The 27683-nt window shown below is 36.4% G+C and overlaps 1 protein-coding gene across 1 annotated transcript in view; it reads left to right on the top strand.

Annotated features, from left to right (window-relative positions):
* Nucleotides 1-27683, top strand: part of TSGA10 (testis specific, 10) — a 109572-nt gene that overhangs the window by 72936 nt on the left and 8953 nt on the right. The window contains exon 12 of the mRNA XM_006887788.1: nucleotides 4593-4802. Coding sequence (XP_006887850.1) covers nucleotides 4593-4802 — 210 coding nt within the window. The remainder of the gene's footprint in view (nucleotides 1-4592; nucleotides 4803-27683) is intronic.

Below are 27683 nucleotides of genomic sequence, written 5' to 3'. Positions count from 1 at the left end.
ATATTAATCAATTAAGTATTAATATCTAAGCAATTATGTCTACCAACTAATTATTCAACAACAATAATAATAATTCAGCCAATATTCAAACATGTAGAATGCTCACTCCAGTAGACAGTTCATTGTATAACCTAGCAGAGGGTCTGTAGAGAGCGGAAAGATATCAGAGAGTGAGGTGTCTTGGTCTTTTCTAATGCCTCTGATTTTTTTTCAGCTTGAGTTTCCAGATTAGATGCCACATTCTGTACTTGGTGTTAAAGTCTCTTAGAGCCAGGTGCCCCCAGTGAGAATTTCTAAGAATCCACTGTTGTAAACAACTTTGAGGTGCATCTAGTCACCTTTGGAATATTCATTCCCTACAATAGTACGTTGCTGTCTTGCAAGATCTCTTTTAGTGGTGCAACTAACTAGAATCCGAATGTTTCATTTTAAGATTAGCACATTGGGCCTCTGGGTGTAACGTAGCATTTTCTGATTAAGTCTCTGGACCTGATACAGCATCGTATGATTAACATATTAAGTCTTTTGACTTGATGCACTAGCTGCAGGGATTCTGCAAGTTCTCCTCTGAGACTTACTTATCTGACATACTTGTTTGCTAACTTCTAACATTTCAATTCTTATCTTTATAAACTTCATTCCAAATTTTTACAATATACTCTTAACACTAATATACACTTGCTTATTAACTTCTAACATTCTAAACTTAAGCTTCATTCTATATATCTGATAATCTTTAACATTGTGACACCACATTCTTATCTTATTCCATATAACTACCATTCTAGCCATACTTAACCTAGCAAATATAATCATTATAAAACAGGAAACTTATATTTCTTACATAATTTTAGCTAACTTATATTTTTAAAATTTATTTTAACAGAAATGTGCTCTTAATGTTAACCCATAATGGCACATTTGTCTGCTAATTTGAAACCATCAGAGGCTGAGGAAGAAAGATTGGCAGTATCCTCTTATATAATTTACAGCCTTTGAAAATCTACTGGAAAATTGTTTATGAGTTGCTTCCATAGTAGTGAGTGAGTGAATACCAAGATAATTCATTGATGTTCAACTATTTCAGGAGATAGCATATGAGCAAGAGTGAACAGTACTAAAGGCATTGGTAAAAAACAAAGCTCTAAGAACTGATGGAACACCAGCTGAGATGTTTAAACAAATGAATGCAGTGCTAGAAACGATCAACTGTCTAAAGGTAGAAATGGCAAAACCTTGTTAATCACCTGAAAGAGAACTACATACATACCTGTTCAAAAGAAAGGTTACTTAACAGAATGTGGAAATTATAAAACAATCTTATCAGCTTTACACAAAAATAAAATCTTGCTGAGGCTAACTAAAAAATGGTTCAGTGATACATCAAGAGGAAACTTCCAGAAATTTAAGCTGGGTTCTGAAGAGGATGTGGAATATCCTTACTAATTCTGAAGAGTATGTGGATATACTTGCTAACATCAAATGGATTTTAGTAGAAAATATCAGAAAGATGTTTACTTATATTTTATTGACTCTGAAAAAGTATTCAACTGTGTGCATCATAATAAATGCTGGGTAACATTTCAAAGAATAGAAGTGTTCTAACCAGAACACTATATGCTCATGCAGAAACTACACATAGCCCAAGGGGCAATGGTCCCACTGGAAAAAAGGACAACTGTATAGTTTAAAATCAGGAAAGGAGTGTATGTCTTTATCCTTTCAACATCCTTATTCAATCTGTATGTTGGGACATAATCAGAGAAGTCGAACTATTTAAAGAAGAATACAGCATCAGGATTGGAAGAATAGTCATTAACATTTTCTAGACATATGGCAAAAATATTGCTTGCTATAAATGAAAATGACATAAAGCACTTATTGATGAAGATCAAAGACCACAGCCTTTCACCTATGCTTATTTCAGCATTATTTACAGTATCAAAGAATTAGGAACAATACAGAGTAAATTAGTGAACTAATGGTTAAAGAAACTATACAATGAAGTATTATACATTACTAAAAAACCGTCAAGAATTTGTGAAGTACTGGCTGTGAAGGTGATCTGGCTGTGATATCTGTCACCCTATTGATCACCAGGGTTGACTGGGGTGATCTGGCTGGTTAGGCCAGCGTTCTTTCCTTCCTCACCACTCCATGTGTGCCCTTCCTGAAACATTGTGATTGGTTGAAGAGGACAACCATCCCTGACAGGAGGAGGACCATCCTTTGGTCAAGGGTATATGAGTAGCTGTGGTCCCCTGCTAAAACCTCCAAACAAGCTCTCAAGAATTTATGAAATACTGTACAATACACATGAATCTAGCACAAATTATACCGAGTGACATACATAAGTCACAAGAGTACAATTATGGCATAAGATCACTATTATAAGAAGTTATGGAAAGATTTACACAAAGATAGGATCAACTTTAGAGTGTTAACAAGGATGAGTAGGGAGGGAAAGGTGAGCAAAATATAATAGACTATGTGAAGGAGGCAGCAATATATAATAAAGATTTGCTAAAGATACAGTAATTTTATTAATTGTAATTAATGCTATGTAGCAATATGATGTGTAAACATTCACTCAAATGTAAAATGGAGGCAAAAACCAAAAGCAAGTACTACAGCCTTGTGTGTGGATTGCACCACCACATGAAACAAAAATCTTCACAACTGGACCAATAGGCAACATTATGATAAATAGAGAAATAACTGGCTTTTTCCAAGACTTCCTTAGTCTTGTTCCAAAGCTCAACAGCTATGGAAGCAGAAGTTAAGAAACAAGTGTGACATATTGCATTGGCTAAGTATACTACAAATAACTACTTCAAAGTGTAAAAACCAAATACATCACTTCAAGGACTAATGTAAACCTAACCCAAGTCATGCTATTTCCAAATAGCTTACATACATGCAAAAGCTGAACAAGGAATAAGGAAAATCAAAGAAGAATTGATGTCTTTCAATTATGATGTTAAAAAATATCTATCTATCTATCTATCTACCTATCTTCTTTCTATCTATCTATCTATACCATATATCATGGACTTCCAGAAGAAAGTATAAATCTATCTTGGATGAATTACAGCAAAAAAGGATATTATAAACTTGGTGAAACATAGGGAGAATCAGCAAAAATGAGAGAATTTGAATAAGATATATTAGCATAGTGGTTACAGTAATGAGCCCAACAACAAATATTGTGAGGTTGTTATCCCAGATCACCTGGGCAGTGATTTGTTTAGTTGTTCATAGGCTCACCATGAATTTTATTTGCTTTTCATAGGGTTGCTATGGGTCATAGTCAAGGGAACCTAATAACAACAACAACAACAACCACATATGACACCTAATAATGGGAATATGTATATATGTATATAAATGTATTCTTAATTTATGTGTATTTGTAGTCTTTTCTCTCTAAAGATATTAGCGTTTGGGAATCATGAGGCTTTGTATTATGATTTATATAAAAATTAGTACTATTTAGAAGATTATTTGGAACAAAATGAAAAATAATAAAAGAACACATTATAGGCTTGTGTACCTTGGTGAAACCTCTGAAACTGTGGCCTTTTGTCACTGTTTAGCCTAGAACTGAAATTGCTTAAGTGGCTTAACTTTCAGTCAAACAGTTACTGTTGTGTACTGTCAAGTCAGAACTGACTCATACTGACCTTCCAGTAGGTTATCAGAAACTGTAAAGTGCAGGAGAGGAAGATTGCTCTTCTTTCTTCCATAGAACAGCTGGTAGATTAGAAATAAGTCCCTTTGGGTTGGCAGTGCAACTCCTTGCTCATTGGGCCTCTAGAACTCCCTGCAGCTAAACAATAGACAGACCCATTTAGATAAGTAATAACGCCAGAGAAGTATGCATTCCTTAAAACAACCAACCATACCCTGTCAAAGGGCAGCTTTTGCCCATGAATAAAGTTGAGAAGGCAGGAAAGGCTAAGAGAGCAGCATGAATGGAAATGAAACAGAGGGAGAACAATCAGTGCTGTTCTGTTGTTGGAGATGACGATGTCATGGAACAATATATATGTGGATTGTTGAATGAAAACCCAAATTTCTTTATGTAAGTTTTCACCCAAATAACACAAAGTTGGTTATTTGTGTTAACACAAAATTATTTGTGTATGATTTTTTGAATGAAAAATTAATTTATATGCACATATACCTAAATACCACAAAGTTAAAAAACAATTTGTGAATTAAATAGTGAATAATATTTTCCCTTTGACAATAAGATTTATAGAATTTGAAATTTTCATAAATATGATCAGGAAAATAGATCATGTGTATATCTCAGCTAGCTTTAGGATGGAGACTTTTAAGTTTGATATATTTTTTCCTAAATATATTAAAAAGAATAACCTGCTGGCTATCCTACTCAAATTTATAAAAATTTGGTGATTGGATTTGCCTTTCCTGGAGTATTTTATTTCTATCCTTATCACATGTATCATCGACAAATCTTTATAGACTGAGTATACACTATCATTAAAAAACTTGTCCCACATTATTTTTCATATATTTTTTTTCAAGTTTTATACATATATAAAATAACAATCTTGCTTTTGCAGCACTTAAATGCAGAAAGGTCATATAAGTCCCAGATTTCTACATTACATAAGTCTGTTGTAAAGATGGAAGAGGAGCTTCAGAAGGTTCAGTTTGAAAAAGTTTCTGCTCTTGCAGATTTGTCTTCCACAAGGGAACTCTGTATTAAACTTGACTCAAGCAAAGAACTTCTTAATAGACAGCTAATTGCTAAAGATCAAGAAATCGAAATGGTATGTAATATATTTTTAGAAGATTCTGTTAAAATAACTTATACAAAACTGTAAATTACTAAAATTTTAGAGAACGTTTTTATGAAATATCACATCAAGCTATGTCTTCCAACATTAGATATTATTTTAAAACCAAAGATGAATTTGTGATAACTATGTTCCCAACGATTAAAAACACAAACACAGCTTTTCCTTTGAGCATGTCACTTGCATTTACTTTTAGCCAGAAAAATTATAAAACACATTGTCACAGTATCAGTAAAGAATTTCAAAGTTGTTTATACAGCTAAATTAGAACTTTAATGACATTCTTTTAAATACTATTTTTATTTTTTAGTAACGAACAGATTCTTTTAAGTGATAATTCAGTTGGTCATATTTATATTTACATTTACTATATGCCTTTTATGGTGCTTGCCACTGAGAATATCATGTTCAAAAGTACAGGCCACTGTTAAGGACCTCCCACTATTGACAGGCAAATAATTTTGGATGAATGTTCTACTAAACCATAGTATTTAGAGAGGAAATTCTTATTCAGTGTGGAGCTATCAGGGAAAAGTGCACATAGAGCTACTTACAGAACTCAGAGGAAGTGAGGCATTCCATATAAAGGAATAAAAAAAGTATGAATGCTTGAATAAATGGTAATTGGCAATATTATTTTAACAGGCTGTGATATTTTCTGGCATTTCATCTTTATATTATTTTGATTGTTATTAGCAACTTACATTACTTTTCTAATTTGAAAATAGTAAAAATGTTTTAAAGGAAAAAAGTATTGTTTGAATTTTTTATGTTGTTGTTCTGATGTGCCAGTAAGTCAATTATGACTCATAGTGATTATGTGAACAGCAGATCTGAACCTATAACAAATGGAAACACATCATTGTGAAAGGAAGAAAGTGGCTTGAAAGGAATGGAGAGACATACATGGGGCCAGCTCTTAAGTGTAGATGTATAGAAGTTACATGGTGCAATTGAAATATCAGCAAATTTTGTTTTACTTTTATTATTACCAGTTTCTTTTGAGCTGCTAATTTTGTTAGTTCATTATTTATTAGGAGGGCATGGCATATTTAAGAATCATATATTTAGTTTATTTCTGTAAGAAACTACTGGTTAGGGTTTTTTTTTAAAATCAGAATTATCAGAATTTTCCTTAAATTTGTATATTACTTTAGCAAGTAGTTTTTAATGATGAGTGACAACAAGGAACCTGTTAATGATTAAAATAACTCATGAATGAGTATGTTCTCACTGTGAAAAATGATGGGAATTCCTGAATACTTAATTGTGCTCATGTAAACCGTCATACTTTGGCCAAGAAACAATTGTCTGAACAGATTAAGGAAACACTGCATGGTTTAAGATCAAGGAAGGGGTCTTCCAGTGGGATGGCAATCTAGTCAGATTGGCAGACCTGCCTTTCTTCAGAAAGGATATAAAAATATTCACATAGAATTTCAGCCATGAACAATTAGAGCACCTTGATGTTTAGGGGAAACTAATGAAATATAAGCACCAACAGCTAAGGCCAAAGAGGAGGAAATTGAGGAATTTAACTTTTTCCAGTCTGAATTGACCAGACATGTAGTCAAGATGCATTAATAATATCTTTTTGAGTGGAATGCAAAAAGTTGGAAACAAAGTTCAGGGAATGGTAGTTGGAAGGAATAGATTTGGTGACAGAAATGAAGCTGGAGATTGAATGATAGAATTTTGCACATTCAATGATTTATTAATCACAAATATCTTTATTAAGAAACACAAGAAAATGTAACTTCTTTGTAAATGTTCATTAAAATCACAATTAAAATAAAATTTTATTTATAAGAGAAACACAGATGGCAACTCTACACACTGACTTCATATGATGGACTTCACAGGAATCAGATTGACTACATCTATGGAAAGAAAGATTGGAGAAGCTTAATAGCAGCAGTCAAACCCAAGCCAGATGCTGACTGTGGAACATACCATCAGTTACTCATGTGCAAGTTCAAATTGAAGTTGAAGAAAATAAAAATAAGTCCACAAGAACCAAAATATGACCTTGAGTCTTTTCCACCTGAATTTAAAAATCCTAAGAACAGGTTTGAGATATTGAACACTAATGACTGAAGACCAGAAGAATTTTGGGATGATATCAAAGATGTCATACATGCAGAGAGCAAAAGATTGTTACAGAACAGCAAGAAGAAAACCCAAAATGGCCATTAGAAGAGACTGACACAAGGGGGTCAAGATGCAAAAACAAAGGGAAAGGGTCCTGAAGAAAAAGATGAAAAGATATGCCTGATGCAAGCCGCAGGAATATATAGAGAGCTGGAGTTGGAGACTCAAAAGGGAAGAACTTGCTCAGCATTTCTCAAGTTGAGAGAACTGAAAATTTCATCCTCAAGTTGCAATACTGACAAGTGATATGAGCAAAATCTTCAGTGATCCAGGAAGCATCAAGAGAAGAGAGAGGATTCAGTCAATACAGTCATTGCACCAAAAATAGATTGATGCTGAAATATTTCAAGAAGTAGCGTAGGATAAAGAGCCCATAGTGATAAAAAAAGAAGTGCAAGATGTATTAAAGGCATTAGAAAAAAATAAGGCCCCAGGAATTGATGGGTTACTAATTGACATGGTTCAAGTAACAGATGCAGTCCTGGACATAATCAGCAGTCAGTGCTAGGAAATTTGGAAGATAGCTGTTTGGCCAACTGATTGGAAGAGATCTGTATTTGTTCCTATTCCCAAGAAAGGAGATACAATAGAATATGGAAATTATCGAACAATATTAATATCCTATGCAAGCAAAATACTGCTGAGGAGCATCCAAAACCAACTAGAACAGTACATTGAAAGAGAACTTCCAGAATTTCAAGCTGAGTTTATAAGAGGCCATAACACTAGGGATATCATTGCTGATGTCAGATGGATCTTGTCAGAAAGCAGAGAATAGCAGAAGAATGTCTATTTGGGTTTTATTGACTTTGTAGGGACACTGTACTATGTGAATCACAATGTTAGCTATGGCTAACATTGAGAAGAGTGGCAATTCCAAAACACTTAGTTGTGCTCACACAAAACCTATACATAGACCAAGAAGATGTTGTCCAAACAGCAAGTGAACACTGCTTGGTTTAAAATAAGGAAAGGTGTGCATCAGGGGTATATCCTTTCTCCGTATCCATTTACTATCATGCTAAGCAAATTATTTGAGAAGGTGGACTTTAAGAAGAAGAGTGTAGCATTGTTGTTGTTGTTATGTGCCGTCAAGTCGTTTGCAACTCATAGCGACCCTATGTACAACAGCCCTAAACCGTGCTCTATCCCGTGCCAATCTCATTGCCTCTGACACACCCATCCCGATAACCCCAGTCACTGAATCAATTCACCTCATAGAGGGTCTTCCCCTCCTGCGCTGTCCCTCTACTCTACCCAGCATGATGTCCTTCTCTAAAGACCTGTCTCTCCTTACAACATGTCCAAAGTATGTCAGGCGAAGCCCCAGAATCCTTGCCTCCAAGGAGAAGCATGGTTTAACCCTCTCTACGATAAATCTGTTTGTTTTCTTGGCAGTCCATGGTACATTCAATACTCTTCTCCAGCACCACAGCTCAAAGGCATCAATTCTCCTTCTATCCTCCCTAGTCATTGTCCAACTCTCTGATGCATAACAAGTGATTAAAAAAACCATGGCCTGTATCAGGCGCACCTTAGTCTCCAGAGAGACACTGTTGCTCTTTGAGTACTTTAGAGAGGTCCCTAACCGCAGACTTTCCCATCACAATATATTTTTTTATTTCCTGGCTACTGGTGCCAAGAGTGTTGACCGTGGAGCCATGCAAACTGAAGCTGTGAACACTCTCAATCTCTTCGCCATCCATCCTGATGCTACCGATTGGTCCGGTGGTGAGAATTTTTGTCTTCTTGACATTGAGCCTCAGTCCATACTGAAGGCTGCAGTCCTTGACCCTCTCCAGTAAGTGCATGAGATCCTCCTCAGTTTCAGCGAGCAAAGTTGTGTCATCTGCATAACGCAGATTGTTGATAGATTGTCCACCAATCCTAATGCCACGCTTCTCCTCATAGAGCCCAGCCTCTCTGATAATCTGCTCTGCATACAGGTTGAAAAGGTATGGAGATTGGAAAAAGATGTAACTTGTGTTATGCAAATGATAGAAACTTGCTTCCTCAAAGTGAAGAGGACTTTAAACAGTTGAAACAGATAATTTTAATCTCAACATCAAGAAAACAAAAGTCCTCACCACCGGACCTGTAGACAACTTCATGATAAATGGATTAAAGATTGAGGTTGTCACTTTTTCATTTTACTTCGATCCATCAGTATTTATGGTGATAGCAGTCAAGAAATCAAGATGTGTTACTCTGGGAAAAATCTGTTGTCTACAAAGTAATAAGAAGAATGATGTTAGTTTAAAGACAAAGGTGTGCCTATCCAGGCTCTAATCAGCTACTTCCTGTGCATCTGAAAGTTGGACAATGAATAATGATGACAGAAAAAGAATTGACGCCTTTGACTTGTAGGATTGGCAAAGAGTATTGAATACCAATGACTGCCAAAAGAATAAACAAATCTGTCTTGGAGGAAGTGCAGTCACAGGGCTCCTTAGAGGCAAGGATGATGAAACTTCTCACATACTTTGAATGTGTTATAGGGAGGGCCAATCCTTGGTCATTCTGGGAGAGGTAGATGGTCAGAGGAATAAAGACCTTTAACAAGATGGATACAGTGACTGTAATAATGGATTTGAGTATATCAGAGATTGTGAGGATGTTGCAGGATAGGGCAGGTTTCACATCTCTGGTTCCTAAGGTTGCTATAAGCCACAGTTGACTTGATGCCACCTAAGAACACAACAACAGCAATACAAAATTCAAACAATACTTTTTTTTTCTTTAAGACATTTTTTACTCATTATTCAAAGTGGAGAGATAATAAATACTGCTAATAATAACAAAAAAATATTGAAGGTGAAATGCCAGAAAGTCTAATAATAATCACCTAGTGTATTCCATTAATCTCCCTTAATTTTTTAAAATCAATGCCCTTAGCTATAGCAGTCTATTTAAAGATTGATAATGATTTATATTAACTTTAATATTTTAAGGATGATTAGCCCCAAGTTTCACAGGTCTCATTTCAATCAATTTCTTCGTTTTTTTTCATAGTGCTTTTAAATGCCTCTGACACCAATATATTATTTTTATTTTGTAATTTAATATATTTCTTTCCACGGTTATAATCTCAAGTGTAGAAATAGTGTTATTTACCCTGTATTTCTTAATTTCTTGAAAAATTTATTTTGAGATAATGGTAGATTTATGTGCAATTGAAAGAAATAATAACCACTATATGGAAAGCAATATGGTGCTTCCTTAAAATGTTGAAAGTAGAAGTATATGTTTTTATCCAGCTAGTCCATGAGTAGGTATATACCCTAAAACAAATAACTGGAAGATGAACAGATATATGCATACTCATGCTTTTTGTAACATAATTCACAGTAGCAAAGAGATGGGAGCAACCTACGTGCCCATGAATGAATGGGTAAACTATAGAATTTTCACATACTGGAACACTAAGCAATCTTGAAAAATAATGAAGAATTCATGACACATGACACAAGATAGATTAGTCTAGAGGACATTGTTGTTGATAAATGCCTTGGAGTCTAAATTGACTCATGACTGACCCTCCAGCAGGTTTTCAGAGGCGTCAGTCACATGGGAGGAGATTGCCCATCTTTCTCCTGACAGTGGATTCAAATTGCCTGCCTTTGGTTTGGCAACACAACTCTATCCTTAGGCTACAATAAATCATTATGCTGAGTGAAGGAAATCAGTCACAAAAGGGAAAATACTATTTAAGACCACTGATAAAAAAAATCTAGAGAAAAGTTTACATACAGATGTCGTTTGTGACTCATAGCAACCCTGTGTACAATAGCTGTAAACCCTGTCCTTTCCTGAAACAATCTCATTGTCTCTGACACATTTATCCCCATTACCCCAGTTACCATGTCAGTCCATCTCATCCAGGATCTTCCTCTCTTGCATTGTCTCTCCAAGCATGATACCTTTCTCCAAGGACTGGTCCCTCCTGGCAGCATTCCCAAAATATGTTAGAGAGTGCTTCAAAGATGTTGCTGCCTTCAAGAAGCAACTTGGTTTCACCATCTCTGGGACAAACCTGTTTGTTCTCTTGGCAGTCCATGGTATGTTCAACACTCTTCTCCAGCAGCACAATTCAAAGGCATCAATTCTTATGTCATCCTTATTTATTTTCTAGCATTCTTATATATAACAAGTAATTGCAAAGGCCATGGCCTGGATCAGGTACAACTTGGTCTCTAGACTATTATCTTTTCTCCTCAGCACCCTGGAGAGGTCCCAGAAAGCAGACTTTTAAAAACCATCTTTTGAATTTCTACTGGCTGCTGGTGTCAGGAGTGTTGATTGTAGACCCAAGGAAGTTGAAACTGTTAACAACTCAATCTCCTCACTCTGTCATGGTGCTGCCAATTGTCCCATTGGTGAAAATCTTTGTTTTCTTGATGTTTAACTTCAGTCAATATTGAAGACTGTAGTCCTTGACCTACTACAGCAGATGCTTCAGATCCTCCTTTGTTTCAGCAAGCAGATTATATTATTTGCATAATGCAAGTTATTGATGAGTCTTCCTCCCATTCTGGTGCCACATTCCTGCTTATAAAGACTAGCCTGTTTTTAAAATTTTTTTTTATGTGCTATCAAATTGGATTTGACTGCCACAGGAGGAGATTGTCCCTCCTTTTCCAGCAGACCATCTGGTGTATTTAAACTGTATGCCTTCGGGATTGCAGAAGATTAGCCTCTTGAAGAATCTGTTCCACATATAGCTTGAAAAGGTATGGCGATAGGATGCAACCCAGATATATTCCTTTCCTGATTTTGAACCATGCAGTGTTTCCTTGCTCTGTTCTGACAACTGCTTCTTAGTCTAAGTATAGGTTTTATGTCTACTTCCTGAAATAACAAGCTTTTGAGAACCCTATGTACAATAGAACAGTCTTAGATTAGATTAGCAGATATGAGACTGGAGGTGCCTGAGCCCTCATACTGGGAAGAAGAGGAACAGTTGCATGTAGAAATCAGTGATTGGAATACGGAATGTGAGAAGTATGAATGTAGGAAAATTGGACGTTGTTAAGAAGTGGAATGCATAAATTTTGACATACTGGGATTGGTGAAACGAGGTGGATTGACATCAAAATTTTGAATGAGATAATCATATGATCTACTAAGCAGGAAATGGAAATGAAAAGGTGAGGAAAAATGAGGTCACTTTCATAGTAAAAAAAGACTATTTCTAGATCCATTCTGAAATACAGTATTGTGAAAGACAGAATAATATCCATATGCATACAAGGAAGACTTGTGAATACCACTATTATTCAAATGTATGCACCAACAAACAGAGCCAAAGAAAAGGAAATAGAAGATTTCTACCAACTTTTGAGTTTGAAATTGATCAAACATGCAGCTAACATGCATTAATAATAATAATAATAATAATAATAATAATGAATGACCAGAATGCAAAAGATGGAAACAAGGAAGAAGGCTCAGTAGTCAGAAAACATGGACTTAGTGACAGAAATGAGGCTAGACCATCAAGGATTTATGGCAAATACCTTTTATAAGAAACCCAAATGATGGCTATATTCATGGACCTCAACTGATGGTTTACACAGGAATCAGATTGATTGTATCTGTGGAAACAGTTGTTGGAGAAGCTCAATATCAGCTATGAAAACTAGGCCAAGTTCTGATTGTGAAGTTCAAACTGAAGCTAAATAAAATGAAAACAAATTAGCAAGAACCAAAATTTAACCTTGAGTTCATTCCACTTAAATTTAAAAACCATCTCAAGAACAGGTTTGAGGCCTTGTACACTAATGAACAAAGACTAGATGACTTATGGCAAGATATCAAGAATATTATACATGATGAATGCAAAAGGTCAACAAAGGGAGAGGAGGGAGAAAAGCCAAGAGATGTATGTCAGAAGAGACTCTGAATATTGCACTAGAATTCTGAGAAGCCAAAACAAAGAGAAAAAATGAGAAAGTTAAGGAACTGAACAAAAGATTTCAAAGAGCAGCTTGGAAAGACAAAGCTAAGTATTATAGTAAAATATGCAAGGAGCTGGAGGCAGAAAATCTTAGCTGAAGGAACTGAAGAACAATCTCAAGCCTTGAGTTGCAATACTTAAAGATGATATGGGAAGAATATTGAATTATCCCTCCCCCCTCAAGTCCACTACACTATGCAGCCTTCACTCTGGACTTCTGTAATGACAAGAATACAATGAAAGAGTTTTTCTTTATTTTCAAGGAGAAGAGTGGATTGGGGAGGAGAGGGGGTGGGTAGGGACAAAAGTGCAACAATGAATGACTGGGAAATTAATTTTTAAAAAATTGGATGCCACTCCGGCTTCTAACAGTCAGGAGCAAGGCTGAAGTAGTGAGGGCACAGACATGGTAGTGCATAGGGTAAGATTCACATTTATCATAGCATCACTATGAATTGTAATAGATTCACCTGCACCCAGCAATAAGAACAACTGTCACATATTTAAAATCCTTTTAAAGAACCTTAGGGAACTCTGGTGGCCTAGTGCACTACAAACCCAGAGATACGAGGTTCAAATCCACCAGATGCTCTGCTGGAAAAGGAGAGGCAATTTCCTCCTGTACCAGTCAGATCCGATTTGACAGTACACACCCAAAAAATAATAATAAAAAAAGAATATTGAATGATCAAGGAAGGATCAAAAGAAGATGGAAGAAGTACACAGAGTCACTGTACCAAAAAAGAATTGGCTGATGCAGAAAAATTTTATGAAATAATATATGATCAAGAGGCAATGGTGATGAAGGAGGAAGTTCAAGCTGCTCTGGAGGAATTGACAAAAAACAAGGCCCTAAGAACTGATGGAGTACTAATTGACAGCAAACAGTTGTTGCCTTGGACATGCTCACCAAGTTGTGCCAAGAAATCTGGAGGACAACTACCTGGCTAACTGGAAGAATCCATATTTATTCCCATTCAAAAAAAAATCCAATAGAATATAGAAATTATCAAACAGTATCATTAATATCTCACACAAGCAAAATCTTGCTGAAGATTATAAAAAATAAAAATGACTGGAAAAGTACCTTGATAGATAACTATCAGAAATATAAGCTGAGTTTTGAAGAGGCCATGGTACTAGGGACAATGTCAGATGGATCTTGGCAGAAAGAGAGTACCAGAGGAATGTCTGTGTTTCATTGACTATGCAAAGGCATTTGGCTTTGTGTATCACAACAAATTGTAGCTAACCTTACATAAAAGTAATTTAATATGGTTACTAGGAAGGGGAAGGAGGAAGTTGAAAATTAATTAGTAAACACTTATTGAATAAAAGAAAAGACAATATGGAATGAATGGATACGTAAATATTGTGAGCATTGTAATTGACATTTTGGAACAAAAGCGCATGAATGATTAAAAAATGCAATTTGCTTTGTAAACTTTCACTCAAATAACATTTATAAATATTTTATGCATTCTTTACCTTTGTCTCATGTATCTTTTACCAGCTTTCTCTTTGTAACATTTTGCAGAGTTATTGTTCAATTTCATAAACAGGATATTAATATTCATATAGTAAAAATACAAAACATTTCCATAAAAGAATTCTTCTTGTCACACTTTTGTAGCTGTATCTGGTTTTCTATTGCTCCCAACACCTTAATCCCTAGCAGCCATTTTCTGTTCTCTATTTCTAGAAATTTATCATCCAAACAAATTTCATGTATTTAGAACTGACACTTTTAATTCAGTACAATTCTCTGGAGATTTGCCTTCAATCACATAGAAATGATTTGTTCTCTTTCCTCCTAAGTAATGGTCCAAACTATACGTATATAATAATTTGCTTAACCATTAATCCATTGAAGTCTGTGTAGGCTGGTTTTGGTTTTTGGATGTAACACATAAAATTATTGTTAACGTTCAGGTTTTATGTGAAACTGAACTTTCTCTGTAAATTATCAGGAGTGCTGTTGCTGGTTTGAGTGGCTGGTAGTTGTGAGATCATGTTTTCAGAGAAAATACCAAAAATGTTTTCCTGAGTATCTATGCTGTTTTGTAATTGTATGAGTTTCTCAGCATGTGTGTTAGCATTTGTTGTTGTTATTATTATTATTATTATTGTTTATTTTAGATATTCTGTGTTCATGGTACTTCATTATTAGTGTTTGATTTGCATTTGTGTATGGCTAATAAAATTTAGCATCTTTTCATGTATGTAATTTTCATCTTCAGCTAAATGTATCTTTGTATTTTTTCTCTTTGTCCCAATTCGGTTGTTTATTTTTTTTTCCAAGTTGAGTTTTCAGAGTTATTTTTCCTTCTACCTAATTAGTGCTTTATTATAGACATGATTTGCAAATGTGTGAGTTCCCCCCTTATCTCTATGTAACTTGTCTTTTCTTTTTCTTAACAAAGTCTTGAAAAGAACTAACCTTTTATATATTGATGAAGTTCAATCAAGTTTTCTTTTATAGATTACACTTATGGTGTTAAGTTTAAAATTTTTTTGCATAGCTGTCAAAGTTAGAAGAGTCTTGTTTAACCCTTTGAAATGATTTTGTGCTTTTGTCTAAAATAAATTGATTGTGTTTGAATAAATCTATTTCTAGTTTTTCTGTTTGGTTCTTTTGCATTTATTTATATGATTGTCCCTTTGCTAGTCTGTCTTGATTACTGTTTTTGTTATTAGGTGCCATCACGTCACCTATGACTTTTAGCAACCATGTGAATAACAGATGCAAACTTTGCACTATCTTGCACCATCCTTATAATTTTCGTCCTGCCCAAGGCCATTGTGGTAGTCACTTTTTCAGTCAATGTTGATGAAGATCTTCCTCTCTTTTACCTTTCCTAACAGGATGTCTTTCTCCAAGGAATGGTTCCTTCTGAATCAAAGAAAGAAACAGTTTTACCTTCCTAGCTTACAATAAGTCTACTAATCAGGTAGACTTCTTTGTTGAACTTGATTCTTCTTCTCAAAATAATTTTACATAATCTAATATCTTTTTCTTTTTATATAAATTATTGAATAATCTTGTTTATATCTACTAGAAATATTGCTCTGATTTTTATATTAATTGTATTAAACCTGTTTGGTCTTTATTATATTGAGATATCCAGTCTATGAAAAGTGAGTGTCTTTACATTAATTTAGATGTTCTCTGATTTCTTTCAATAGTATCATACAGTCTTCAGCCAGCAAGTCCTGTTTATGCTTTAGTCACATGTAAGTATTGTTGTTTCTATTGCTGAGTACCGTTGAGTTGGAATCAATCCATAGCTGACCCACCAGTGGGTTTTCAGAGTCTGTTAATCACGCAGGAGGAGATTGTCCATCCTTGAATTGTACCATTTCCCTTTGGGATTATAGTGTGGTTTCTTAACAGTAGGTCACCTGAAGATTGTTCAAAAACAGCTGGAACAATAAACCTCAACAGAGAATTTTCAGAAATTCAAGCTGAATTCAGGAGAGGCCATGGTGAGAGGTATTTCAGTGATATCATATGGATCTTGGCTGAAAATAGAGAATACCAGAAAGAAGTTTACTTGTGCTTTATTGACTGTGCAAAGGCATTTGATATTGTGGATCATAAAAATTATTGCTGACATTGAAAACAGTGGGAATCTCAGAATACTTTATTGTGCTCATGCAAAATATTTACAGAGACCAGAAACAGTTGTCCAAACAGAACAAGGGTACATTGTATGGTTTAAAATCAGGGAATGTGTGTGTCAAGGTTGTATCCTTTCTCCATACCTATCAAGTCTATAGGGAGCTGTGGCTAGTGATAAGAAGCTGTGCTGCAATCCCAAAGCCATGCAGTTTGAATCCAACAGCTGCTTGTCAGGAGAAAGACAAGCATTCTCCTCCTGAGAGATTAACTGTCTCTGAAAACCCACTGGAGGGACAGTAATCCATTGGTTCTGACTCAAAGACACACGGTGACAACATTATCAAGTCTATGTGCAGAGCAAAGAATTTGAGAAGCTGGACTGTCCAAAGAAAAAAAAATGTGGCATCAGATTTGGAGAAAGTGTCAAAAATATGTGTTAGCTGATGATGCAATTTTCCTTACAGAAAGTGAAGAGAACTTGAAGCACTTGCTACAGAACATAAAAGATTACAACCTTTGGTTTTCTAGAAAACCAAATTATTTACCTTTGGACCAATGGGGAACATCATGAGACATGGAGAAAAGGTTGAAGTTGTCAGTGAGTTAATTTTACTTGGATCAACAATCCATACCCATGATGCAATGGTCAAAAATATCAAAAGACATTTTGCTTTGGGAAATCTGCTGTTAAGGACTTCTTGAAAGGGTTGAAGAGTAATGATGTCAGACTAAAATGTGTCTGATTCAAGCTGTGGTATTATAAGTTGCTTTATATGCGTGAGATTTAGACAATGAATAAGGATGATAAAGGAAGAATGTTGTATTAGGTTCTGTTGAGTCATGTACAGCTCATAGTGACACAACAGTTCTGAACCCTGGCCTGTTGTGCACAATCCTCATCATTCCCAACATACTTGATCCCATTGCTACAGTCACTGTATCACTCCATCTTGCTGAGGGTCTTCCTTTTCGTTGACCCTCCACCTTTCCAAGCATGATGTCCCTCTCCAAGGAATAGTCTTGCCTAACAATATGCTCAGAGTATATGAGATGAAGCTTTGCCATCACTGTCTCCAAGGAAGACAATGGTTGCACTTTCTTTAAGGCATGTATTTGTTCTTTTGGCTATCTATTCAGTGCTCTTCTCCAACACCACAACTCAAAAGTCATCGATTCTTTTATTCTTATTTATTGTCCAGTTCTCAGATGCATAGCAGGTGACTAGTAAAACTACAGCTTGAATCAGGACCACCTTAGTCTTTAAATTGGCATCATTGTTCTTTAGGACTTTGGAGAGGTCCATGATGGCAGAACTTCTCAGTGCTGTATGTCTTCTGTTCTCTTGACTACTAGTACCAAGGCTGTTGATAGTTGATACACATAAAATTATATTGTTTACAATTTTGTTATTTTTTTCCATGTATTATAACATTGCCTATTGGTCCAGTGTTGAAGATTTTTGTTTTCTTGATGTTGAGATGTAATTTATGTTGAATAAAGAAGAATAGATGCCTTTGAATTATGGCATTGGAGAATAATACTAAATATCCCATGGAATACCAAAAGAAGAACAAGTCTGTCTTGGAAGAAGTGTAACTAGGTTTCTCCTTAGAGCCATGTGAAACCCTATTTCACATGCTTTGGCTATGTTGTCAGAAAGGACAAGTCCTTGGAAAAAAAGGCATCATACTGGGAAAGACGGAGACTCAGAGAAAGAGGAAGATCCTCCACAGGATGGATTGACACACTGACTGTAACAGTGGGCTTGGGCTTTTCAGATATGGCAAGGATGGCGCATCTATTGTGTTGCTATGAGTCATAGTAAACTCGATGTCACTTAAGAACAAGAAGAACATTTTGTATCAGTTTCTATAAATACTCTAGTTTGAAAATTTTGGTATTTCTATTTTAATTACCAGTATATAGAACAGAATAGAATTTTTTTTCTTAATTTTTGGGTGCATGTACCGTCAAATCAGATCTGACTGGTACAGGAGGAGACTGTCCCTCCTTCCCCGGCAGAGCATCTGGTGGATTCGAACCGTGTGCCTCTGGGATTGTAGTTGCAGCTCCTTGCCATTAGGCCACCAGAGCTCCCCCAGAATAGAATTTTTAAGATGTTTATCTTGTATTCTTGAACTTACTGAACTCTCTTTTATTAGTTGGAAAAGTTTTTCTTAAAAATTCTTCCAGAATTTTTTCATTCATTGGTACATATTTTCCTCCCTCCTCCTCTCGTCCCCGTCTCTCAGTCCACTTTGCAACATACTGCTTGTTCTAGATTGTTGCCATACATATAATGTCTAATCATATAGCCCTTGCAAACAGTTAAGAATTTTTTACTTAGACATCTGTTATCTTCATATATGGAGAGTTTGTGTCTTTTTTTTTTCCTGACCAGGCTGCCTTTTCTTTTTATATTGCACTGACTAGAACTTCCAGTATTCTTCTCTTGTTCCCCAATCAGGGAACAAAATTCAGTTTTTCTACATCAGTTATGCTGTCTGTAGGGGTTTTGGTAAATATCCCTGATCAAGTTGAAGAAAGTCTGTATTATTCTTGTATTTGGAGAGATTTTCTTGGGAATGAGTGTTAAATTCTGTTAAATGATTTTTTTCCTGCATCAATTAACATGATCGTGTGATTTTTTTTTTACCTGTTGATGTTGTGGTTTACACAGATTGATTGTTCTAATGTTGAATAACTTTTTTTTATCTCTTCAAGAATTTAAATAAGTCCACATAAAAGAGGAGAGGGCAAAGCCAAAAGATTGTTTTCTCCTTACCTGCCTGTGAAAATGTTTTAAAGAGCTAGAATAAGGGATTATAGAAATTTCATGACTCTTTGTTGTTTTATTTTTAAAAAAACTGTTGAATATTATCCAGACACCATAGAACAGTTCCTACTAGTTCTTTTCTGTTTTCTACCGCATTTTATGTTCTTTTTCATGGTTGTGATAGTAGTATCCTACACCAACTGTTTTGCTTCTCTATTGCTGGACAATACCATGTTTCAGTTGTTTTTGTGTATGTGTAAAACAACTTGGTAAATATTTTTTATTTAAACATTTATCATATTTGCACAATATCCTTAAGATGGGGTCTAAGAAGTGGAGTATTTTTTAATATGTATGCAAAAAGATTTCAAAAGGTTATGCTCCACAATTAAGATAAAATTAATATTTCTGTTAAACAAAACCCTCCAAACAAAGAGAACCAGAGAAAGCATTGTTAAGAAGAACCTTCTAGGGTCGCAGCATTTCCTAGCAAGAAAACTCTTTCTCTCAGAAATGCATGTTAAGTATTTGTGTGCTTTTGGTGGTATAGTTGTTGGGCCTCCTTGAGTCAACAGTGACTCAAATGACCCGATGATGACAGGTCAGAACCTTACTCCATCCTGTACCATTTTCACAGTCTCCGACATGCCCATTATTGCAGTCACTGTGCTAATCCTTTTTGATATTCTTACTGTCTTTTTCTGACTTTCGGCCTTTCCCATCACAATGTCTTTTTTAAAGGACTGGTTCCTTCTAACAACATGCTCAAAATGTATGACAGATATGCACCATCCTTGCCTCCAGGGAACATCTCCAAATCAGAATTACTTGTTCTTTAGGCAGTCTGTGGGGTATTTAGTACTCTTCAGCAATTAAAAAGAGCAAGGGCAGAGTGGAGATGGCCCTATCAGACCTCTAATAACTCCATAGGGAGGAACTGCTCTCATCAACAGCACCACAACACAAAACCAGTTCCCATGAGGTCAGACATGTCCCCTATTTCCATTAATTCCAGCAGCAATCCTACTGTTGTAGTGGGTTCAAAATCCATTTTAATGGTCACACAGACCTCACAGAACCATACTCATGGTTATGAGTTTTATAGTAGGGAGTTAACAGACTATGATTCAGGTTGACAGCAGTATACAATCCCTCAGTCCAGACAGCTTTTCAAGTATGGTCACCGGCCCTTTTAGCTTTCAGCCTTGACCCTTTAGGCCAGGCTTACAAAGCTCTCTTACTCCTGTCTATTATGATACCTCTTTTCTTTGATCACCAGTCCATCAGCAAATTTGAGTGAAACCCTCTGGTTCTGGCTTCGTGGGGTAGCAATTCCAGGTTAACTCTGTCTCATGTTGCATCTCTGTTTCTTGGCTGTTACTGCTATTGTTGCTCTCCTGTAGGCCCTGTTTTGACTGACACAGGAATCTGTGACCACAAAAGATGTGCGCTGTATTCTCTGCTTCTTTTTATCTATGCGGGTGGTGAGATTCCCCAAAATGCTTTTGAACCTGTTCAATTTAAACCTGGTGGAATTGTGACACTAGCCAGTCCCCTTGTTAACGTCTAACACATTCTATTTGCGTGTCCCCCTCAGCCATGTGGCACAGTCAAGGGCTGTGGCCTAGAAAAGCCATTTTCAAAAATAGGCTTAATACACCACAGCCAATACCACAGTTCAAAGGCATTGATTTCTTTTTTAATCCTTATTCATTCTTCAGTGTCAGATACATATACAAAGCTATTGAAAATACTCTTTAGCACTTTGGAGAAGTTTCTGACAGCAGATTTTCCCAGTGCAACATGTCTTTAGAAAAGATGGCAAAACTTCATTTTTCATACTTTAGACAGGAAGCTAAGTGAGGCTGTTCCTTGGAAAGGGACATCATGCTTGGAAAGATGGAAGGTCAGCAAAGGAGAGGAAGACCCCCAGTGAGATAGGTTGGCACAGTGACTTCATTATTGGGTTCTAGAGTATTAGAGATGGTGAGGATGATGCAGGGGAAGGCAGGGTTCAGGTCAGCTGTTCCAAACTTATTATGAGTCACACTTGATTCGATCGCACCTAACAACAACCACAACAGATACCATGGATGTTGATTGTGGATCTTAGTAAAATGAGATCATTGAGAACTTAAATCTTTTTACATTTTTCATGGCTTTGCCTGTTGGTCTAGTGGTGATATTTTTGTTTTCTTCTTGTTGAGATGTAGTTCATTTTGATGGTTGTAGTATTTTTATTTTTATCTTCTGCAGCAAGTACTTTTAAGTCTTTTTCACTTTGTATAATCAAGGTTGTGTCATCTGCATAATACAGGTTGTTGGTGAGTCTTCCTCCAATCCCAATGTCACTTTCTTTTTCATATAGTCTACCTTCTTAATGATTTGCTCATCATACAGATTGAATATACTTGACTTCATTGAGTTTCTGTGACTGTAAATGGCATGAGAAGAGAATGCTCATCTTTCGCCTTTGGAGTTGCTAGTGGGTTCAGATCAGTAGGACTGTGTTACCTTTGGACTAGCAGTGCAATCCCTTATGGACTACACCATCAGAGCTCTGTATGTATGTTTTTGTTTTTGTTATGTACTATCAAGTCAGAAACAACTCATAGCTGATCTTGCAGTTGATCTTTGCAGAAGCAGTAAATCCCATAGGAGGAGATAGCCCATCTTTCTCCCATGGACAAGCTGGTGGATCCAAACCATGTGCCTTTGGATTGGCAGCACAACTCTTTACTACTGAGCCACCAGAGCTCCCTCTATATTCGTATATGTGTATATGATTATTAATGTTTGTGTGTATATGTACATATACATGTGTGTATATATGTACATATATGTGCGTGTACATATATATTTATAGATGTGTGTGCATATGTGCATTTGATCTAGGCCCTGGTCTTTGCAATTACTTGCTGTGCATTACAGAGCTGGACAGTGACTAAGGATAACAGTAGAAGAATTCATGCCTTTTAGTTTGGAGAAGAGTCTTGAAAATACCACAGAACTCTAAGAAAACAAATAGGTCTGTCTTGGAGGTGGTGAAACCAAGTTTCCCCTTGGAGGATAGGATTTTGAAGCTCCATCTCATAAATTTTAGGAATATGGCCAGGAAAGACTGATCCCTGGGGAAGGATATTATGCTTGGAAGAGTGGAGGAACAGCTCAGGAATGGAAAACCCTGGATGAGATGGATTGATGCAGTAACTATGGCAATGGGGGTAGGTGTGTCAGAGAGAATGGCTCAGGACAGGGCAGACTTCAGAGCTGTTGTACATATGGTCACTATGAGTCACAGGCAACTCAATGGCACATAACAACAGCAATAAAAACAACAACATAAATAGTCATAAAATTGCTTTTGTTGTTATAGAGAATTCAGCCTAAGACACCATTCTTGCTTCTAAAAAGCATTCTGTATGCAATTCTTCCAAGACAGACTTGTTGTTCTCCTGGTAATCTGTGGTATATTCAGATTTTTCTCCACTTTTGTTCTTCAAAGGAATCAATTCTTGTTTGATCTTCCTTGTTAATTTCCTAACTTTTTTACATGTGTTGAGAAATTGAAAATACTATGGCTTAGGGCAGATAGACCTTAGACCTTAAAGTGAAATCCCTGCTCTAGCCCTTTAAAGAGGTCTTTTGTAGTAGATTTTCCAAGTATAATATGTCTTCCCATACAGCTCTGATATCTATTACTGTCTATCAAAAAAGAGTGGAAATACTTGTCTGCACAAAACTTGTACAGAAATATTCATAACAACATTATAATACCGCAAAAGTGGAAATAACTCTACTGTCCCTGATGGAGTAAATTACATTGGCAATAAGTCTCTGCAGTGGAATATTACTATTTGGAATCAAGGTGTGAAATATTGATACCTACCATGGCAAATCTTCTGTCAGGGATGTCTCCAGAGTCTTAAAGACCAGCAATGTTAATTGACTGATTCGAGTCATAGTCTTAAAAATCACCTGCTATTATTCAAGAGCTGGACAACTAATGAGGATGATAGAAGAAGAAGAAGAATTGATGCCTATTAGTTGTGGTGCTGGAGAAGAGTACATCCAACTGACTGACAAAAGAACAGATGTGTCTTGGAGAAAGAGTAGCAAGAGTGCTCCTTAGAGGCAAGGCTTCATTTCATATACTTTTGGCATGTTTTTAGGATGGGCTATTCCTTGGAAAGGAACATCATACATGGAAAACTGGAAAGGTCAGAAAAGGAGAAGACTTTCACCAGGCTGGATTGACAGGGTGACTGCAGCAGTGGGCTCAAGTATGGCACAGGATAGGACAAGGTTTAGATATGTTGTTCATAGACAGTAACTTGTGCTTGATTCAGTGGCACAACAACAACTTAAATTCATCTACAGATACAATCCTAATCCAAATCCCAACCATGTTCTTTAACAAAATGGAAAGACTAACCTCCAACTTTATGTTGTTGTTATATGCCATTGAGTCGACTATGACTCATAGTGACCGTATGCACAATAGTGTTGAACCCTGCATTATCCTGAGCCAATCTCACTCTCTCTGACATACCCTCATTACCCCAGTTATTGTGTCAATCCATCTCATCTGGGGTCTTCTTCTCTTGCGCTGTCCCTCCACCCTTCCAAGCATTATATCCTTCTCCAAAGACTGGTCCCTCTTGGTTACATGTCCAAAATATGTGAGATGGAGTCTCAAAATCCTTGCCTCCAAGGAGTAACTTAATTTTGTCCTCTCCAGGACAGACCTGTTAGTTCTCATAGCAGTCTATGGTATGTTCAAGGATCTTTTCCAGCACCACAATTCAAAGATATCAATTATTCTTCTCTCATTATTGCTCACTGTTCAGTTCTCTGACGCATAGCAAATAATTGCAAAGACTATGGCCTGTATCAGGCACATCTTAGTCTCTAGATTGACATCCTTGCTCTTCAGAACTCTGGTGAGGTCTCTGACAGCAGACTTTCCTAATGCAATGTGTATTTTTATTTTCTGACTGGTTATACCAAGAACTGAAATTGTTAGCAGTACCAAAAGCTAAAAGAAAGGCTTCACATCTACCACAGTTCAAATCCAACAGGAACTCCATGGAAGAAAGATGGGCAGTGTCTTTCCACTGTGAGGATTAATGTGAGTTGCAACTGACTCAATAACAGGTTTGAGTTTATAGTAATGACTATACTGTATAAAATTCAACAACAATAACAGTAACAGCCTAAAACCTGTGGGTGATTATATAGGTAGATATGAATGATATAGAGAGGTGAGAGTCTAATATAAGCATATCAAAACCCACAATCCACTGTTATCAAGAAATTTGATCTTTTGTTTAGTAGTCTAACACGTAACACACTATACCACAAAAGTTTCACAATAGAGTTATTTGTGGGTCATTATATAATCTTTTTGTTCATGAGAGAAGGATGGACAATCTCCTCTCATGTAATTTATTGCCTCTAAAAATCCTCTGAAGGGTCAGCTATGAGTCAGTTCTGATGAGTTCTTGGTTTGATGAGTAGTATCTAGGTCTTAAAGCATCTAAAACACAACTAATAATCTCTTCCTATCTGGAGCAAAGCACGGTGAAGGATACAAAACACTCAAAGGGAGGTGCTATCCCAAAAGACTATCACAGCTTCCTCTAGATCAGAAGGATTTTATGGTGTTATGACCAAGGACACAACATCAGATTCTGGTTAGAATGAAAGAAAAATGTAATACAGAACTCAAATTCATAAAAAAAGGACTACACCTACTGGGATAGCAGAGAATTGGAGGAGTTGGAGGAACTTGGAACAGAAACTGTGCCCAAGGCCAAAATAATTGGCATAGAAAATAAAGAGAAATATGCTACTTTGAATAATCCACAAAACAAGACCAAACAGTCACTATTTTCTCAGAAGAAAAGAGAGACTTCAAGAAGGTAAATTGGAGGAATAGAAACAGGGAAGACAGGGTGGAAATGGAGAGAACCCTGACACTTGTGGCTACAGCAGTCAATGTCACAAAATAATTAACGTGAGTCATTGAATGGGAAACCTCTTTGCTGTGCAAACTTTAACCTAAAATACAATAAAATGTTAGTATAAAGAGAGTGGAGGCAGCATGGTGATGGCCAAGTCTAAAGTCTTAACATCACAAAAGAGAATAGTCCTCACCAGCAACATCCTCAATATAAAGTTAATTCCCATAAGCTCTGACATAGTCTCCAGGTTCCTGCACTACTTCTACTAATTCCATCACCAGTTGTGCTGCTATACTACAGGGCACAAAATCTGTTGCAATGGCCATATGGATTTCACTGTATCCATTGTAATGGGATTATCAGCAAAGTTAACAGGTTAGAGTGTAGGATACAATTCCTTAGGACAGTTTCTCAAGTACTCTCGCAGTCCCTTTGATATTTTGTTTTAGGTCAGTGTTACAAAGCTCGATTAATTTTGCCAATTATGACATCTATTAACCCCCACTCCCCTACACTCCTGGGTCCTCCAGCAAGATTGGCCAAATACCCCTGGGTTTGGCCCTGTGAGGCAAGAATCTCAAGTTACTCAGTCTCGAGTTGGTCTCTGGTTCTCTGCTGAGACAGCTGCTATTCTTGTTTAGGCCCTAATCTGACAGGTGCAGGGATTTCTGGCCTCAAAAGACACTTATTGCATTCTCTATGGCTTCTTTCCTGCTGGTAGTGAGATTCCCATTTTCTTTTTCTTTTTTTTAAAATAACGTTTTTACTTTATGCTGGTTTACTTACAGACTTTGTGTACATCGTTTTTCACACTGAATCTTTCCCCTTTCCTTTACCGCCCTTCCCTCCACCCATCAAATTTTGCAACCCTATGATTAAGCTCCCACATCCTCATCCCTCTGTTCCCCTCTTCCTGCCCTTGCAGCTCTACAATAATGGTCTTATATAGTATTTGTCCTTATGGCACAAATTAATTTATGTAGCATAATGCTCTCCATTCCCTCCCAAGTTAGGTATTAATTTACAAAATCATTGCTCCTGAATGGTGCGTAGTTTTCCATCATGTGAATGTACCATAATTTCTCAATCCATTCTATTGTGTTTGGAACATTTAGGCTGTTTCCATGTTTTTGCTATGGTGAATAGCGCTGCTATGAACATTGGTGTACCAGTCTCGGTTCCTCAGTTGTCATTTTCTCAGTGTATATTCCAGGCAGTAGAATAGCTGGGTCATATGGAATTTCTATGTTCTGCTTTTTGAGAAATGCCAAAACTGCCTTGCAGAGTGGTTATACCATTTTACAATCCCACTAACAATGTAAAAGAGTTCCTATCTCACCACATCCTCTCCAATATTTATTACTTGATGCCCTGCTAAACTTTGCTACTGGGATAAGATGGTATCTCATTGTGGTTTTGATTTGCATCTTTATAATTGCCAGTGATTTTGAGCATTTCTTCATGTCTGTTGGCCATCCAAACATTCTCTGAAAAGTCTTTCCATGTCTTTTGCCCATATTGTGATTGAATTATAAGTCTTTTTCTTCTGGAGGCCCCGGAGTATTCTGTAAACTTTTGTTATGAGACCGTTGTCTCAGATGGTCTTCCCAAATATTTGTTCCCAGTCAGTGACTGCTAAACTGCTTGATTTAAACTGAGTAGGTTAGAAAAGGGAGCTCTGGTGACCTAGTTGTACACTGCAAACCCAAACGCACATGGTTCAAATCCACTGGCTACTCCATGGGAGAAGGATTGGCGGTCTGCTCTTGTGCAATTAAGTGCCTCTGAAAATCCACTGGAAGGTTAATTTTTGGTAGGTTTTGACTTGGTGATACTCAACAACAACAACAACAACACTTTAGAAAAATTCATCAGTCTCATCATGAGTTGTTTATTCACACTGTGTTTCCTGTTCTCACCCAGCCATGTGGTCCATGTAAAAGGCGATGGCAAGGAAATTAATTTTGAACAGTATATTCACTATGCTACCATTGGTGAGGGGGAAGAATTATATGCTCTATTTTTCATTCCTGCTAACAAAGTTTATGAGATTGCCTACTTTAATGCTTATCAGCACAAGCAAACACATTTGCCAATGTGGTTTGACCAGAAAAGAACAGTGTGTTTCAGCTGTAGGATATTATTCCCTTTAGTGAACAGTATTGTATAAATTTTTTATTATCATACATTGGCTGGGATGGATGCTACTGGATTATAGTGGGCAAGAAGCTAGGAATACCACTAAACTTCCTGTAATACATAGGACAGCACACACCAAACAATTAAATGACTCAAAATGTCAGTAGTTAAGAACCTTTAGGCTAGTAATAGAATTTTATTTTACTTTCTATTTCTTTGCTTACTAATAAGGGTATTTTTTAAT

The sequence above is a fragment of the Elephantulus edwardii genome, unplaced genomic scaffold (genome assembly GCF_000299155.1).
Source record: "Elephantulus edwardii isolate Elephantulus edwardi_28Jun2011 unplaced genomic scaffold, EleEdw1.0 scaffold00062, whole genome shotgun sequence".
Classification (NCBI taxonomy): domain Eukaryota; kingdom Metazoa; phylum Chordata; class Mammalia; order Macroscelidea; family Macroscelididae; genus Elephantulus; species Elephantulus edwardii.
The sequence above is the reverse complement of the archived record's forward strand: the minus strand, read 5'-3'. Positions and strand labels throughout refer to the sequence as shown.